The 15464-nt window shown below is 35.3% G+C and overlaps 1 protein-coding gene across 2 annotated transcripts in view; it reads right to left on the bottom strand.

The window, feature by feature from the left end:
- The window catches only part of LOC111868359 (vinculin), a 93596-nt gene continuing 78132 nt past the window's right edge, over positions 1 to 15464 (bottom strand). Inside the window, exons 22-24 of one of the 2 annotated variants that reach the window (XM_033753004.1) lie at positions 11628 to 11666; positions 4869 to 5053; positions 1 to 1698 (exon numbers count right to left, since the gene is read on the bottom strand). In XM_033753004.1, coding sequence (XP_033608895.1) covers positions 4884 to 5053; positions 11628 to 11666 — 209 coding nt within the window. In that variant the 3' untranslated portion in view covers positions 1 to 1698; positions 4869 to 4883. The remainder of the gene's footprint in view (positions 1699 to 4868; positions 5054 to 11627; positions 11667 to 15464) is intronic. The other variant, XM_023858939.2, reaches the window with a different exon arrangement.

The following is a 15464-nucleotide window of genomic DNA, read 5'->3' as shown; positions in this document are numbered from 1 at the left end:
CCCTCATTGTGAGAACCTCAAATCCAAAATATATATAATACTGATTTACGAAAAATTGTAAAGAACACAAATAAATCTGTATAGAATATTTCACTTAATTTGCCGAAAAATTCTGGTTAAAAACGTGTCATCCAATTTGATTTCTATATCAGTGTCAATACCCAGGATTGCATTAAAATATTATTAAAGAATAAAAGAATTAATTGTTATAGTTAACTTATGTGTTGATACTTAACATTAAAGCAAAGCTGAAAGAACCACAGCACTTGTGAGATTCAGTTAAGCCCTGTTGGTATCATAGAATTGAACTTTTCAAGTTATCCATACCAATAAGAGACCACACTAAATCTAAGTTAAAACTAAATTTGTATTTTCATACTGAAAATAGCTATACAATTTACAATTCTTTAAAACTCTCCATTATACTGTCTGTATACTTATACTTCAGGGAATTACTTCAGTTACAGGAAAAATATTTTAAGAAAATGTATCATTACTATATCATGTACCAACAATAAAGCCAGCAAGTATTCATTACTATAAAAGCACCATTTAGATCAATATTTAAGCAATTCACTGCTCTAATAAATCACAGGAGTGATGTCAGTAAACATGTTCCAAACTTGGAACATCATTTCAATGTCAAGAAAGCCACTGCAATTTTGAATTATGTATGAATTTTGACCATGTACAGCCTGAGGTGCTGACAGCATCACACAAACAATGAACTAAAATAAAACGTGTGAAATGTTCTTATACAATTCAATTAGAGCATTTTTATTTTCTACCACTTCTTCCATATCCATTAACAAACAGAAGTTCACTGCTGTTTACCATTTTTGTTTAAAGGTGACATAAGAACACAGTTCTTGACCTGAGGGTTGATTGTAGACATAACTACAAGGAACAAGTAAAAGGCTCAGAGAAAGAGTGAGTGGAGACGGAGGGAGGGAATTTCACAAAAATATGTAAAAGACCACAAGCAGTGTAATTTGGCATGATTCCATTATTCTGAGGAACACGATCACTCCTTGTGTTCTGTAACCTGTAATATTACATGTGTGATAACTGCAAGAAGAACTATATTTTTTGGATATGAAGATTTACATGATATTGTGGTGCAATCCTAGCTGTGTGAAACGAAATTCTCAACTTGCTATGTACTCTGGGTCCTTTATGTGCAAGCAAATAATTTGTTTACTGAAAAAATCTACTAATTTGAGACATTTGTACATGGAAAGGCATATGGCAGCAAATAATATCCAAACTACCTTTCTTCAAAACATAATCCTCTATGAATATAATATAGAGAATGAAGAAAATAAAGAGCTAATGAGCTGAAGAGCCTTGAAATATTAATAAAATTTTCTTATTAAAAACTCTTTCATTTTAAAGACAGAAATCTTAAAAATTTATTCTTTTTGGCAGAAGGGAACATTTCATCTTATTACTCTCTCCACTCCACTCAACAGACTGTGGTTAATTTTATATAACATTCTGTAACAGTTACATATACCATATCTGCATAAAGATATATGTAATGTCCAAGGCAAGCAACTTCACATCACTCTTTGCTTTTAAGTGCATTTGTGTCTGATGGAAATGCAGTGGAAACTTGGCTACAAACTGGAAGCTGTTCTGGGATGCACAGTATGGCAGGCTGACTGGTGGGGCTGAATGCAGACCTTTGTATCCACACTGCAATAAAAATAAGTCATGTAGGAATGCTAATCTCCCTCTAATTAATGGATATATTTAGGTTTAAGTGGCATTATATACTGGTAGGGGATGACGAGGATATAATGAACATAACATAAGTAACAGATATATTAGACCAGTAATACATAAAAGTGATGTGAATACAATATCCTCAAATTGCCTTAGTGTTAGACAGGGAGTGCCACAAGGGTCTGTATTAGGACTTTTGTTATTTCTCTTACATATAAATGACTTGCCTAAAATATTAAATAAATTTGTGTATACAAACTTCACAAACAGTCTTGATATGCCTTTTCTGGCAAGTATGGTAGTAACTACGCATATAGTTACTTGTGGGGTTTTATGTAGTTTTGTCATTACTCCGATGACAACCCACTTCTTCGGAACAGTTTGTTAGTCCTGAAAAGGACCGTGGTTGCTGAGATGCTTGACCGGTGAGGTAGTGCGGCGCGCGCTGGTAGGGAGAGAGGTTAGTTGCGGTGAGTGGATTGGCCGCAGTGCGGCCGTTGCTTGATCGCGGTGCGGCAGATGGTGGAGGTTGCTTGATCGCAGCGCGGCGGCTGCTGGTGAAAGGCTGGTCATTGAGCGCGGTCGTAGAAGTGATGAGGCAGTGGCTACGCCAGATGCCCAGTGGGTCAGACAGGGACACGACCACCGGCGAGTCCAGGCGAGGTGCCCCAGTGAGTCGGGTGTGAGAGAGCCAGAGGGCCGAGGCAGTCGTGCCTGGCGCAGCCTGCCGATGCCTCCGAAGACCGAGTGCTGGCGACGAAGCCTGCCGGCTGATGTTGCTTGAGTGTGGCTTGATCATAGACTGAAGTCAACTGATGCTCACCGCTCGGTGGGCGGAGCGAAACTTCAAATTGAGGAGGAAGAATTTGCAGGGTTCTGATTGGCTAGCATGCGTGATGATGTAGATGTGGGGCTAGCAGCGAGTGCAGTATAAATGCGAACGTTTGGAGCAATTTGATTGGTTAGCGCGCGTGATGGTGAAAAGTGATGTGAAGAGTGTGCGTTGCAGAAAATGCGCGATAATGTGGGATGTTCCCACAACTCATTGCTAATAACCACTTGCTCCTAATTTAACAGTAAAAGAGACCCCTGCCCTTTCTAACAGTCAATTCAGCCACAGAATTGAATGCATCTCGCATCAAGGCATCTAACATCAATAGCGGGTGGAGAAGGCCAAGCTAATGCCATGCTATCATGCTGCATCACAGCCATATTCATGTTCAGTTATACCATAAAGACATTTAGGGTATACCAATTTTCATCTGCACTTGCCAGGTAATGAGAAAAGGGTTGCGGATTCAGAAGGTTCTTGTTTGCACACTAATATCATAAAAGAAAGTGATGTAATAAATATGTTAAAAGAAGAATTACATCACAAAAGTGATTCTTCACTTATTTCACAGGCTGATGAACATTATGAAAAACTAAGTTTGGACTTTAATGGTATGGAAATGTTGCAAAATGGCGTTTGACTCTAAATGTTTTGAGCTACATGAACTTGTTCAAGATTACTCACCTGATAGTATCAGAACAGACTAAGCACAATAGGTCACTGTAGGTCACAGTGCAAGAGCCAAGAAGGCCCACCCCTTATACACTCATTCATTCATCAGAACAGACTCCATTTCTCCCCTCCTTGATAGGCGTTTTTATGAATGGGTTGTCAAACAAACAAATAAATAATATGACTCTTGCTGCCACTGAGACCAGCCTGATATAATTCAGGCATATAATGCTACACCGATTTACATTGATCTGACTAAGTACAAGAAGTAAATAACTGCTTTCAAGAAGACACTTTTGTGAACCTTACCGTAAGACAAGCAATGACTTTCTGATAATAGAAAAAACCTACAAAGTACTTGCCACTTCAACGATGAAGAGAGTATGTTATGAAAAGATTTTGAATCTTGTATGTACTGTACAAAGGAACACCATCAGTAGACACAATGAACAAGTTCTAAAATTCTTGTTCTTAATTATCCAGGGCTGGAGCTTACTAGGTAGCTTTGGCTTCGAGGAATAAACCACACAGAACGTTGAAGGTTTTCCATTTCAGCACCAGGGGCTGCGATGAAGAGTTACACACAACTGAAGTAGGATAATGAATCAACATGCAATGCAAAAAATTCAATGCTGACTCTATAAAATGTGCTTCATTAATATTAGTTAATTAGTAGTGCTGAAGGGATATCACATTCCCCATATTTGGGTGTGGTGTACATCTCCAAGAAAACTTAAAGCAGAAAGTTTTACAGAAACTACTAGTCGATATTGTAGGTTTTAAAAATTAAGACCCAGACTGTTGTTTGGGAATTATGCTATATGAACTTGAATTAGCATTACAGAATCTGAAACACCATTTTAAAATGTGTCTGAATATTGGAAACGTCGGTTTCAACATCTGCCCCAACTCAACACACATAGAGCCTTCACTCAGAAATATACAGGCCTATAGGATTTACAAAAAATGTTTGATAAAACTTTTGGATATCGTTCCACACTTTGAAACAATGAAAAAATCTATACAAACATGCATATGAAATGGTCAAGTTTGGAGCTATGGCCCTTTTAAATTTTAGAACGTCTGACAACAACATCCTGTCTAGCTTACCTTTTGCCTTCTTCTGATTGTTTTCACTTGTACTGTGTCATCCCTTGCAAAGACAGTCTTTGAGTTAGTTTGTGTCTTGTACTGTGCAGAGGCAGTCACCAGTCAGTTCTTTACATTCTGTGAGTGGATCAGTGTGACAGTTAAATTGTGCTGTTCTTGTGAAAGTGGTAAATAATTACATAAATGCAGAAATGGCAGTCATGCATTTTGTATACAAAGGACATGTGGTTCTTACAGCAGTAGTTATGAAGAGAACTATCTTGTGGGACATAATGCCATGCAGTCTGCTCAAAGTAAACTGATGTTTTGCAGGAAAATGTTGTCTTCATCTCTGGGGTCAAAGAATAAGCCAAGCAAGAAGGCAGCATGAAGCAGGCAGCAGCTTTGCTCGCTGCCTGCTTATTTCAAATCTCTTGTATCAGACATCCATACAATAAACAAAATACTGGTCATAGTGAAACACACTTCAATATACTATTGACCATAACTTGAAGAAATGATAAATCTGTTCAACCATTTTACTCACCTCACAATGGAGATCCTAGTACTGATACCATGGCTGTCTCCTAACCCAACGCAGGCGAATACCTGCATCTGTGCGAATCTTAATAGATGCAGACTCAGCTGCACGAACTGTCTCCTTGACAGACTGCATTAGATTCTGTGCATTACCCACCAGCATATCTGTTGCTTCTTGATCTTCCTCTGTGCCTGCACCACATTGAAGGAATAAATTATATTCTGAACGTGAGTAATAAAATGATGAGCGAGAGGAAAACCAGGCATATCCACCAGTATCACTGAAATCCCCAGATCTTTCAGTGAGGATGCAGATCTCTGTTTGGTATGGTAAAACCCTAATGTTATAACGAAATTTACTGTTTGATTAAAAATTTACCATGCATCTCATATGTTAATCAGTAGTACATCTGTTAGCTACATTTTATACTACTATCAACATCTTTGTCAATGAATAAGGGAAATTTCTTTTTCAAGACCAATAAATTGCACTATAGATTTTTTGCAATTTTCTACATATCCAAATTACTGTGTGCTCGTAGTAGACATACTAGAAGATATGTGGATTCTGGGTTAGAAATATTTTCATTGTAACCTGTATGAATGTCGTACTGAGACACGTTTCCTGTGTTAAAGGGTTATACCACATTTCTTAATACTGCATGATGCAAAAACCTACCATGACACTTTTATGTTACAGTATATTAATCTCACTCTATACCACATGTAACAGAAATGAGAACCATTATAAAGGGCATATATGAAGAAAATGGGGCTGCAATGCAGTTTGATATACAGTATAATTTTTATTTACATGCACTTATTTACTCTTTGCATGATTGAGGATTTCCTGGACATGCATCTAAATTACTTTCTTTGGAGGAGACATTTTGAGAGACACTGTCTCAATATATGCCCTCTGAAGTGTATAAACATTACGTGTACTTGCCATGGAACAGGCCCTTAAATACAAGTCCATTCCCAATTTATTTTCTTTCAGAAAATACCTACCTGAAAGAGTAACTTATTGGCACACAAAGTTACCACATGTTGTTATGCATATCTGCACTGGCTAGTACAGTTCATTATGTCATTATCAGTAAAATAGCTGAATATAAAATGCAAGTCAAATATTCATCAGTCTTCATATGTATCATATAGCTATCCATGCATACAAATGAAATTAAATGATCAAAACAATATGTTAATAAACTTGCAGAAAGCCCCTTACTCACAAATAGGCTGCATTCAAAAAGCATTCAAAACTGTACTTCCCACTGATACGTTTTAATTGTTGATTATATTAAAACCACTGTAAAATCCCTTACTTAATGCATAATCACATAAAGTATAGTATATTCAGAATGAATAAGAATAGAAAGATATACTGTTGAATGCCAATAATGACGCAAAGCCAAAAAGGAATCTAACTGAACAAGAAATTATATGGCCACAAATTTTTCCACTTCCATGTCATCAATACATCAGTGCATGATTTCTTCATTTGTTCTACATAATCACACACTTTTACAATGCAGGCACATGTGAACTAGGTCTTCACACTCTTCTCATCTCAAACAGTGTATAAGTGGTGAGATTTATATGATCAGGAAATGTCTGTCTTCATATGATTTCTGGAGGCTAAGCATGGATGTCTTATGGACTCAAAGTATATCATACAATTATTTTGTAAGTTCACATCCCTATGCCATGTGCTATCAGTAGAACTGTCAATTGTATTTACATGGCTGTAATGCATAACATATAATGACAGCTTTCACTCAAGCTTCATGGAGCATAACTCTTCTTGAGAAGCTGCCAGTTGTACAGATACTCAAGAAATTCTGAGCATTTTATGGAACCTGAAGGTTCATTACTATGTTCAAAAAGCCCTCCACCAATCCCTATTCTGAGCCAGATCGATCCAGTCCATACCACCCCATCTTATCTCTCCATGATCCATTTCCATATAACCAACCCACCTATTTCTTGGTACTCCTAGTGGTCTCTTTCCTTCTGGCTCTCCCACCAATATCCTACATGTAGTCCTATTCTTCCCATCCGTGCTAAATGCCCTGCCCATCTCATCCTCCTTGACTTCATCATTCTAATTATACTTGGCGAAGAGTACAAGTTATGAAGCTCCTCATTATGCAGTTTTCTCCAACCTCCCATCACATCATCTCTCTTCAGCCCAAATATTCTCCTCAACACTCTGTTCTCAAACACCTCAGTCTATGTTCCCCCTTTTAATGTCAGAGACCAAGTTACCCACCCATAAAAAACCACAGGCAAAATTATAATTTTCTATATTCTAATTCTTATATTTTTAAACATTTTCTGGACTGAATGGCAGCAAGCATTACCCAGATTCAGTCTCCTCTTAATTTCCACCTGAATCAAGTTTTGATTTGTTACTGTCATTCACAAATATTTGAACTGTGCCACATTTTCAAAGGATCTGTTACCTGTCTTCATGTTATGATTTTGCCCTGCATTCTGGTGATGAGACAGCAACATATACTTAGTTTTCTCTGTGTTTACTTCTAGACCAACCTCATTACTTGCATAAATTAAACTTTCTGTATTTTTCTTTATGGCATCTATGTCATTTCTCAATAGATTCACATCATCAGCATAGATCAGCAGCTGATGTGTCCAATTTCATTTCAGTCCCATCTGGTTTTCCTGGACCTTACTAATGGCATATTCTACGGTAAAGTTGAAAAGCCATGTCAATAGAGCATCTCCTTGTTTTAGCTCATTCTGGATAGGAAAATTATTAGAGAAATGTTTACCTATATGGACTTTTAAGTTTCATTTATACACATTTTAATCAGTCTAACTAGTTTCAGGATCAGGAACCCACCAATACGTAAATGTTTTTATAAGACTATATATACTTAAAACATTTATGATGCTCACTAAATGTAGTTGTTAATTTTCCATTGCCAAAATAGATGTTTGACGTAAACTTTTATAATAAGAACATTCTTGAAGTATATTACTTAGAAGTGATGTAGTTGCAATCACTTCCATAAAGGATATTTTAAAAAATGTAATTTTCCACTGCACTGTATATAAAATTCAATTTGTTTCACCAAAGCAACCTTCCAAACTTAATTGTAAACTTAATAGTGTGACAGACCAGAATGAAATAAATCAAGTTTCAATATTCTTTTCAAAACTCTGTTTATCACACATATTAGAACAGTGTAATTCAACAGACAAAGAAAATCCCCACTCTTCTGGAACAGAAGGTAATATGAGACCTGAGACTGGTACATAAATGAACTGAAAGGAAACAGTCAAATGTCAGTTACACTATTGACAGTGATTATATTCTGCAAACTTGTCCATAAAAGTTGAAAGAAATGATTCAGGTAAATGAGAAAACACTAATGAAAAATAATCATCAAGTAAAGTCATATGGCTTATCTGACAAATGATATACCAATAGGATATTACAGTTGTACCTACATACTTTGCAACAATTCATGTCACATACATCATCAAAAGGACCCGTTAGTTCTTTGTCACCAAAAGGTAATTTTGAGGGACTTAGTCTTTATACTAGTAACTTTCTCACCTCATGACTCAAGGTACGCGGGTTCAAACCTGTCGGGGGTTGTGGAATTTTTAAGGGCGGAAAAATTCCGGGAACAAGTCCTCCGGGAGGGACTTTAAGCTGTGTGTCCTGTGTCGTAGATTTACGGCACGTAAAAGATCATCATGTCTCTAGGAGACCTCTGAGCAAAATTAGGCAAGTTTCGCGCCCAAGTAGTTTCCAATTCTTCCGGTAGATGGGACCACTGCCAGAGAGGGCCGACCTCGCTGGCAGAACGGGGCTGATAGCAAGCACCAGTACTGGAAGGGCATGGTGACTAGTTACAATAATTAAAGGGGGACACACAATAGATCAACAAATGGTCGCAGTGCATGGGGAAACCCACCCCTTCCAAATAATAATAATAATAGTCTTTATACTAAAGTAGAAATAACAATATTCAATTAGATTCACTATATATATATAAATTTTAAAATAATTTCAAACTAAAACACATAAAAACAACACTAACTGACCTTGAGACAAGATGGGCCATAATTTTTGAGAACACAAAAATATCATAAGACAAAATTCTGAAGGAAAACTTAAAAAAATGTTAACTATCATATAGATTAATCAACAACAATGAATTCATCACTACTCACTGTTGCCAAACATGCTTCCTTCCAAACCGGCAATGTTGCAATACAAAACAACAAAAACACACATGTTCCTCAGTCAACATTTGTAACATTATCAACCCATTTGCCATGAAAAATATTAACACAGTCACACAACATTAAGGGAGTGAAATTCAATTATAAAGTAACTTTCACTACACGAAAGCATGGTACTAAAATGAATAACTACAGGCATACACATAACAGACCACATATTTACAATATAACTATCAGAAGCACAATTCTCTACAGCTATTTAGGTTTATACATGCAAAATCAGAAGGCAATGTTTTATTCCTTAATGTGAATATTTTACAATAAGAAGAGTTTGGAACACTTATTTTTATCCCTTGATTTTATTTTTAAAAGCAGTACTCACCATCCATCATCTTACAACAAAGATGAGTAATTTTTTTGTTTAAATTAAAATAATTATAAGAAATCCTTCCTTTGACACAAACAGATTTCTCATAAATGTCACCATTGAAAATGTAAAATATTTTTAATGATAAGAACCTACTGTCCTCTAATTTTACTATAAATGAACAAGGTTTCATGATGAATTTCATGTGATTTGCATACAAATTTCTAAACAGTTTAACTCAACAAACATCTAAGTTTGGTGCTGTCATAATCTCCGCTATCATGGACATTTGTTTTTAACAGAAATGCAGTGTACTTCTGGTCAGAACATGTTGCTACAGTTTTGTTACACCCTTTAATCTGCAGGATTTGAGGTGGTTGAAGAATTCTGTAATCTGATAGAAGTCAATTAAGGTTTCAGGGGAACATACTGCCTCCACTATAAGGGTCAAAAAGTAAGCTAAGCAGGAATGCAGTATACAGCAGGCAGCCCACAGAGCTGTTCTGTTACATAATTTATATAACATATTTTTTATATAAATATACAGAAAACCCTGCTGTTCAAGTGCATAGTTCACCATTTCAATTCAGTACTAGAAATAAAGACAGGAAACAGATGTCTGAATGTCTTATGTGAAAAGAAACACAAGGCAGATCATGTTTTACAACAAATCATTTGTAGTTGTGACCACAGGGCCATAAAAGATAAATAAAGCATTGCATCTTCTGGGATATAATGCCATGCATTCCACTGAAAGTCAACCGATGTTTCAAAGCAAAATGTCACCTCCATTTTCAGAGCCAATGTTCTTCTTCATAGCTCTGCTTGCCACCTGCTTCATGCTTGTTTCTTGCTTGGCTTATTCTTTGACCCTGAAGATGGAGGTGACAAGTTCCTCTGAAATGTCGGCTGACTTTCAAAAGACCACATGACATTATATCATGGAAGATTGAGCTCTTTATAACTACTGTATAAGAACCTCAGATCCTACATAAAAGAATAAAGTTAACCATGTAGAAATGTAGCTGACAGGCGATCTGCCCATCTGTTTATCACCAGAAGCATCTTCAACTACTTCCTTGTTTTTTGCACAGCAGTTGCCAGATTTAGCTGTTCGAAGGCACTGTATTTCATCTCAATAACTATTATAAATGCTATGGTAAATTTAAAATTACTTGCAGAACCTGTTATATCATCAGATGATTTTGGTTTTCCTGTAAAAGTACCTACTTAGGAGTTGGGGTTTAAACTTCACACTCAACTGTTTCCATTGAAACAAGGTATATGGTGTATGTCTACATAACAATTTTTTAACAAAGTTAATGAAATTAAATATAAATTAATGAAAGTGTCAATACTATCTAATTTTTATTGTTGTTATTATTTACCACTATATGTTTAAATAATTATGAATAACAAAAAGAGAAGTTAATATTGACACTACTATTATTCTTTATTTAATGTTATTAATTTTATTAAAAAAACTGCTGTGTTGATGGCCATCTTATGCCTTGATTCCTTAAGACAACACATTGCAGAAAGAAAAAGATATGTCCACTGAAGCTAATGCAAGTTAGAATTATTTTGTATGAATGCAAGGAATGAATGAAACACATATTAAAATGTCTATGAACAAAACTTTCCCATACTAGGTATAATCACTGTTTCTTACAACAAGAGTTTAATCATAAACATCCTGGAATTACTAACTAGAAAACCAAATACTAGAACTGGGTCACAGAAAGAATGAACACAGATTCTCCCCCACACATCTGGTTAACAGCTACCTCTCCTCTGTGTCCTTCAACCACTCCTACCAGTTGTCACTTGTATCTTTCTCTCTCTCTCTCTCTCTATCTCTCTTTGTAGGCTCTGTTATTGGTACTGCGGAGGGGGGGGGACTTCCACCACTTGTCTTCATTCCTTTCTTGACTGAGCACAGAAACAACAATCCTTGCATTGGACTCTCATTTTAGTACTCTAACAGTATCTATGAAGTGATCTGAAAAGACTCTGATATTAACCAGATTTTATTTATCAGATAGATATGCCTGTTCTCCTATGATGAACTATAACATTCAAAAGACCCATATTCATGCCACACAAACAGGCTTCATGCAAGTAGCAAGCACATGTCCAAACACTTAAACTCTATATAAATTGCTGGCAGTTTACCCCCAAGAATCTCTCCCATGTCCATCCGGGGAATCACCTCTGTTAAAACAAACAGAACAATTTGCAAGAAGCACTAAGTCACATCATTTATAAGTATAATACAGCAGCATTATTTTAGCACAGACAGTAGGCAATGTTGACAAATGCTTTCAAGAAGCAATGTTGTTAGATTTTGTGTGAAGCTACATGGCAATTCTTCTATAAATTAATATTTATTAAATAAACATGCTATTTTAATGAACTGTGAATAATCTAGGGTCACATTCTGGAAATGTATCTACTGTTTTGTGAATACACATTAGCTTTCCCCTAATGTAATCCAACATATAAACACATAAGACCAAGATGTACAATTAATCCACTGATATGGTATTTGATTTTGTCTTCCTGGAATTCCTGTATAAAATCAATACAAAGTCCTCAAAATAAACATCACCATTAATCACAGAAATACCCAACAGGTATACTATAACTTTTTTCTGAAAAAAATATTTTTAATTTTGTTCAGCAGCTTTCCATACCCTGTAAGTGGCTGATGTCACAAGAATCTGCAGACAACCTGCAGCCATGAATGAATGCAGGGTAACTACTGTTTATGTATTACATTAACCAGAGTTTATTATTCTGAATTACTACAGAAAGTCATTTTTTTTTGTGCTTTTACAAATTGTGTAAGCATATTTCATATTAATAAATTATACTGCAGAATGATAACCAATTCAACATTATAAAGACCTCTACTAAATGAATCCAATAGTTATAATTTCACTTGCAGAATGTATGCCATTTCACTTCACACTAATGCCATAACACTCTAATCCAGAAGCTTACAAGCAGAAGCATAAGTTCATCGTTATGTACAGGTATAAGCCATTAAATGCCTCCTGTTGCAGAAATGCAGCACTGATTACCTTTACAAAGATGACATTACTTTAAGTCATACCAGTTTGTTTCAACAGTATTGTACTGTTGACAATTATGGCATTAAGACTTCCCCAGTGAAGGCAATGGAGTTAACTTTTATAATCCATGTAGTGCTCAACATTCAAACCCACAGAGGATATTACAGAATGTAATATAGAACCACAAGGATTTTGTTCAGTTATAAAATTCCTTTCTGTTCTGCCTATATGACATGTAATTTGTCAAATTTCAAAGTTTTACATACACCTATCCCTGTCATTAAACTGCATTTCAACTACAGGCTTTTAAAGATAAATCGTGAGCAGCTACAATGGTATTTAAATTATGTACATGTTGACTGCACTAAGAAAACAACTGGTTAATGTATGCTCCACAACCACATTTACATTAATTTGAATATGCTGAACCACATCAATTGAAATCAACATGGGTAAAGCAATTTAAGACGGAACCTTGTTTAACTGTTACATTACAAATGAAGAGCAAAAGGAGTTTCTTAATGGTAAACAACATATCTATCATCATTCCTTCCAACGCAGTTTTTTGGTGTGAACCCATAGCCACAATACTTGGTGTCATGTTTCGGAGTCCAAGTAAAATACCTAGAATGTATGCCACTGATCTGCTGTAGTGCCATTCTCACTTTCAAAGTATACCACAAAGTTTTAGGCATTTCCTACAAATCACTTATTCTTTAAAAATATGCTACCCCATTGAAAAAATTAATGTAATATAAAATGTTTACTTCTGTGTCTTCGATGGTGGGTTTATTACATGCTCAGAGTATGCAGTGGTGGCATAAAAAAAAGAAAAGGGGAAAGGAAAATGTAACAATTGCGTGATATTTGATGTAACTTTGAACATGGTTACATAAGTTTCCTCACACAATCTCTCCTAAACTTCCGACAAAAATTCGACACTTTTAAAGAATGTGCTGGCATAACTCATCCAAGCTTCAAATTGTGCAAGGTTTCCAGACATGACCTTTATAAGATTATTTTTAGATGAGTTGAACATTGCCTGATGGAATCAAAGCATTATTTAATTCCCAAATGTTTGCACTCCAATATACTACAAAGGTCACTTTCTAAGTTGGTGGGAAGTGAGAAGCACAAAGTTAGATGTATGAAACATCACAGAATTGAAAATGGCGAACAATATGATAGTAATATCCTGCTAACTTATGGCAGAAAAGATTTTATATATTTGTTGCATATTATTGCGAAGCTGATGATTTGACATCAGCTAACAACCTGTTTAAGTGACTATAACAATGTGTGTAAAATGGACCCACAATTCAATACAAATCTTTGCACAAAAATCTTCCATTTGATGTACAAGTTTCCAAGACCCATTCTTTTAAACATTGACAACTGAAGTCATGCAAATCGAAAAGTATGAAAATGCTAGATGAGTACACTCATCAAAATCCTACAGTTGCACTTACCTAGTTATAATAAAACATAAAACTCAGCAATTTGAAGAGAACAGTTGTAGGAATGCCAACTGCATCATTTATAAGAACTTATACTAGTGAACATGAGTAAACAGTATATATAACTTGGTATTCACACATCACTTCAAACATGGGATTTTACAAATTTTTGATAGTGAAAGAAATCTTTGGAATGGGGAGAAGAAGATGGCTTACTTGTTTTCCTGATGCAGGAAAATAACTTACAATGTAATCCACCCATTTGTTTCTAATATTTCACTTGTTTAAACTATTACAAACTTATGCTCAAAAGATACTGGAATTTACTAAGTTACAAATGTTTCCAGTTTATTTACATGAAAATGAGGATCCAATTCTTTCAGTGTATCTAAATTATTCAGCCCCAAAGTTGTTGATCTGTAGACTCAACAAATGAAATTGTGACTCATAATGTGAGCAAGAATGCATACTGAGAAAAATAACATAAATATGATTTCCACCATAATCAGATGAAATTACCTCCTAATATTTATCATGCATATTATAAAAATCAGTCTTAAACAACTATTGATTAAAATTCACTATTAAAAATCTGTTCGTCCTCATTTTATGCACTGTTCCTTACTAATGTCATAGGCTCTGTCACAATTTTCCTTGTACCAGAATAAATGGATATTCCAGATATATACCAATGATCACAGTCAAGTACAGAGCACTCCTGATTCACATTTTGGATGTCCCTGTCTCAAATCTTAACCTGGAGACAAGCTATCATGAAGTACTAAGTTCCAGGCTCCTTTTCTATATAAATAATGATTTTGTTTGTTCAGTGGATGTAAAATTTTTGGGTATTTGCATACTGAAGATTTAAGTTGGGCAAACCCACACCCAATATGTGTGTAAAAAACTTAGCAAGACTACCTACTTGATAAAATCCCTATGGGACTCAGTGAGCCAAACTATTTTAAGAAGTGTGTATCTTGCAAAATTTGAGTCCGTGTTGAAATACGGTATTATTTTTTGGGGTGAGGTGTAAAAGGACTCTGAAACTCTACTTAAACTGCAGAAAAAATGTGTCAGGGTGACAAAAGGTGTTAAAAATAGAGTTTCCTGTAGAAATTTGTGTTGTGAATTAAAGATTTTAACTGTTACTTATATATTTTTGAGATCCTATGTTTTACAATAAAAAATAAGATATATACCACCCAGTATTCTGATGTTCATGGCTATAACACTATTCATAAACACAATTTGTATGTACAATTTTGTAATACTGAGCGTAGCAAGAGAGGGGTGATTAGTATGGGAACCAAAATATTTAATGGCCTTCCAACTGAATTAAAGAATGTAATAAATTTTAATGTTTTTAAGAAGAAACTTAAGAATTATTTGTTGTGTAATGTCTTCTATTCTCTTCAAGAATTTTTTAATAATTGTTGACATGGACTGCTTGTTGATAAATCTGTCTGTATATTTTT

This window comes from Cryptotermes secundus, unplaced genomic scaffold (genome assembly GCF_002891405.2).
Source record: "Cryptotermes secundus unplaced genomic scaffold, Csec_1.0 scaffold166, whole genome shotgun sequence".
NCBI lineage: Eukaryota > Metazoa > Arthropoda > Insecta > Blattodea > Kalotermitidae > Cryptotermes > Cryptotermes secundus.
This window is presented reverse-complemented; position numbering and strand designations above follow the sequence as displayed.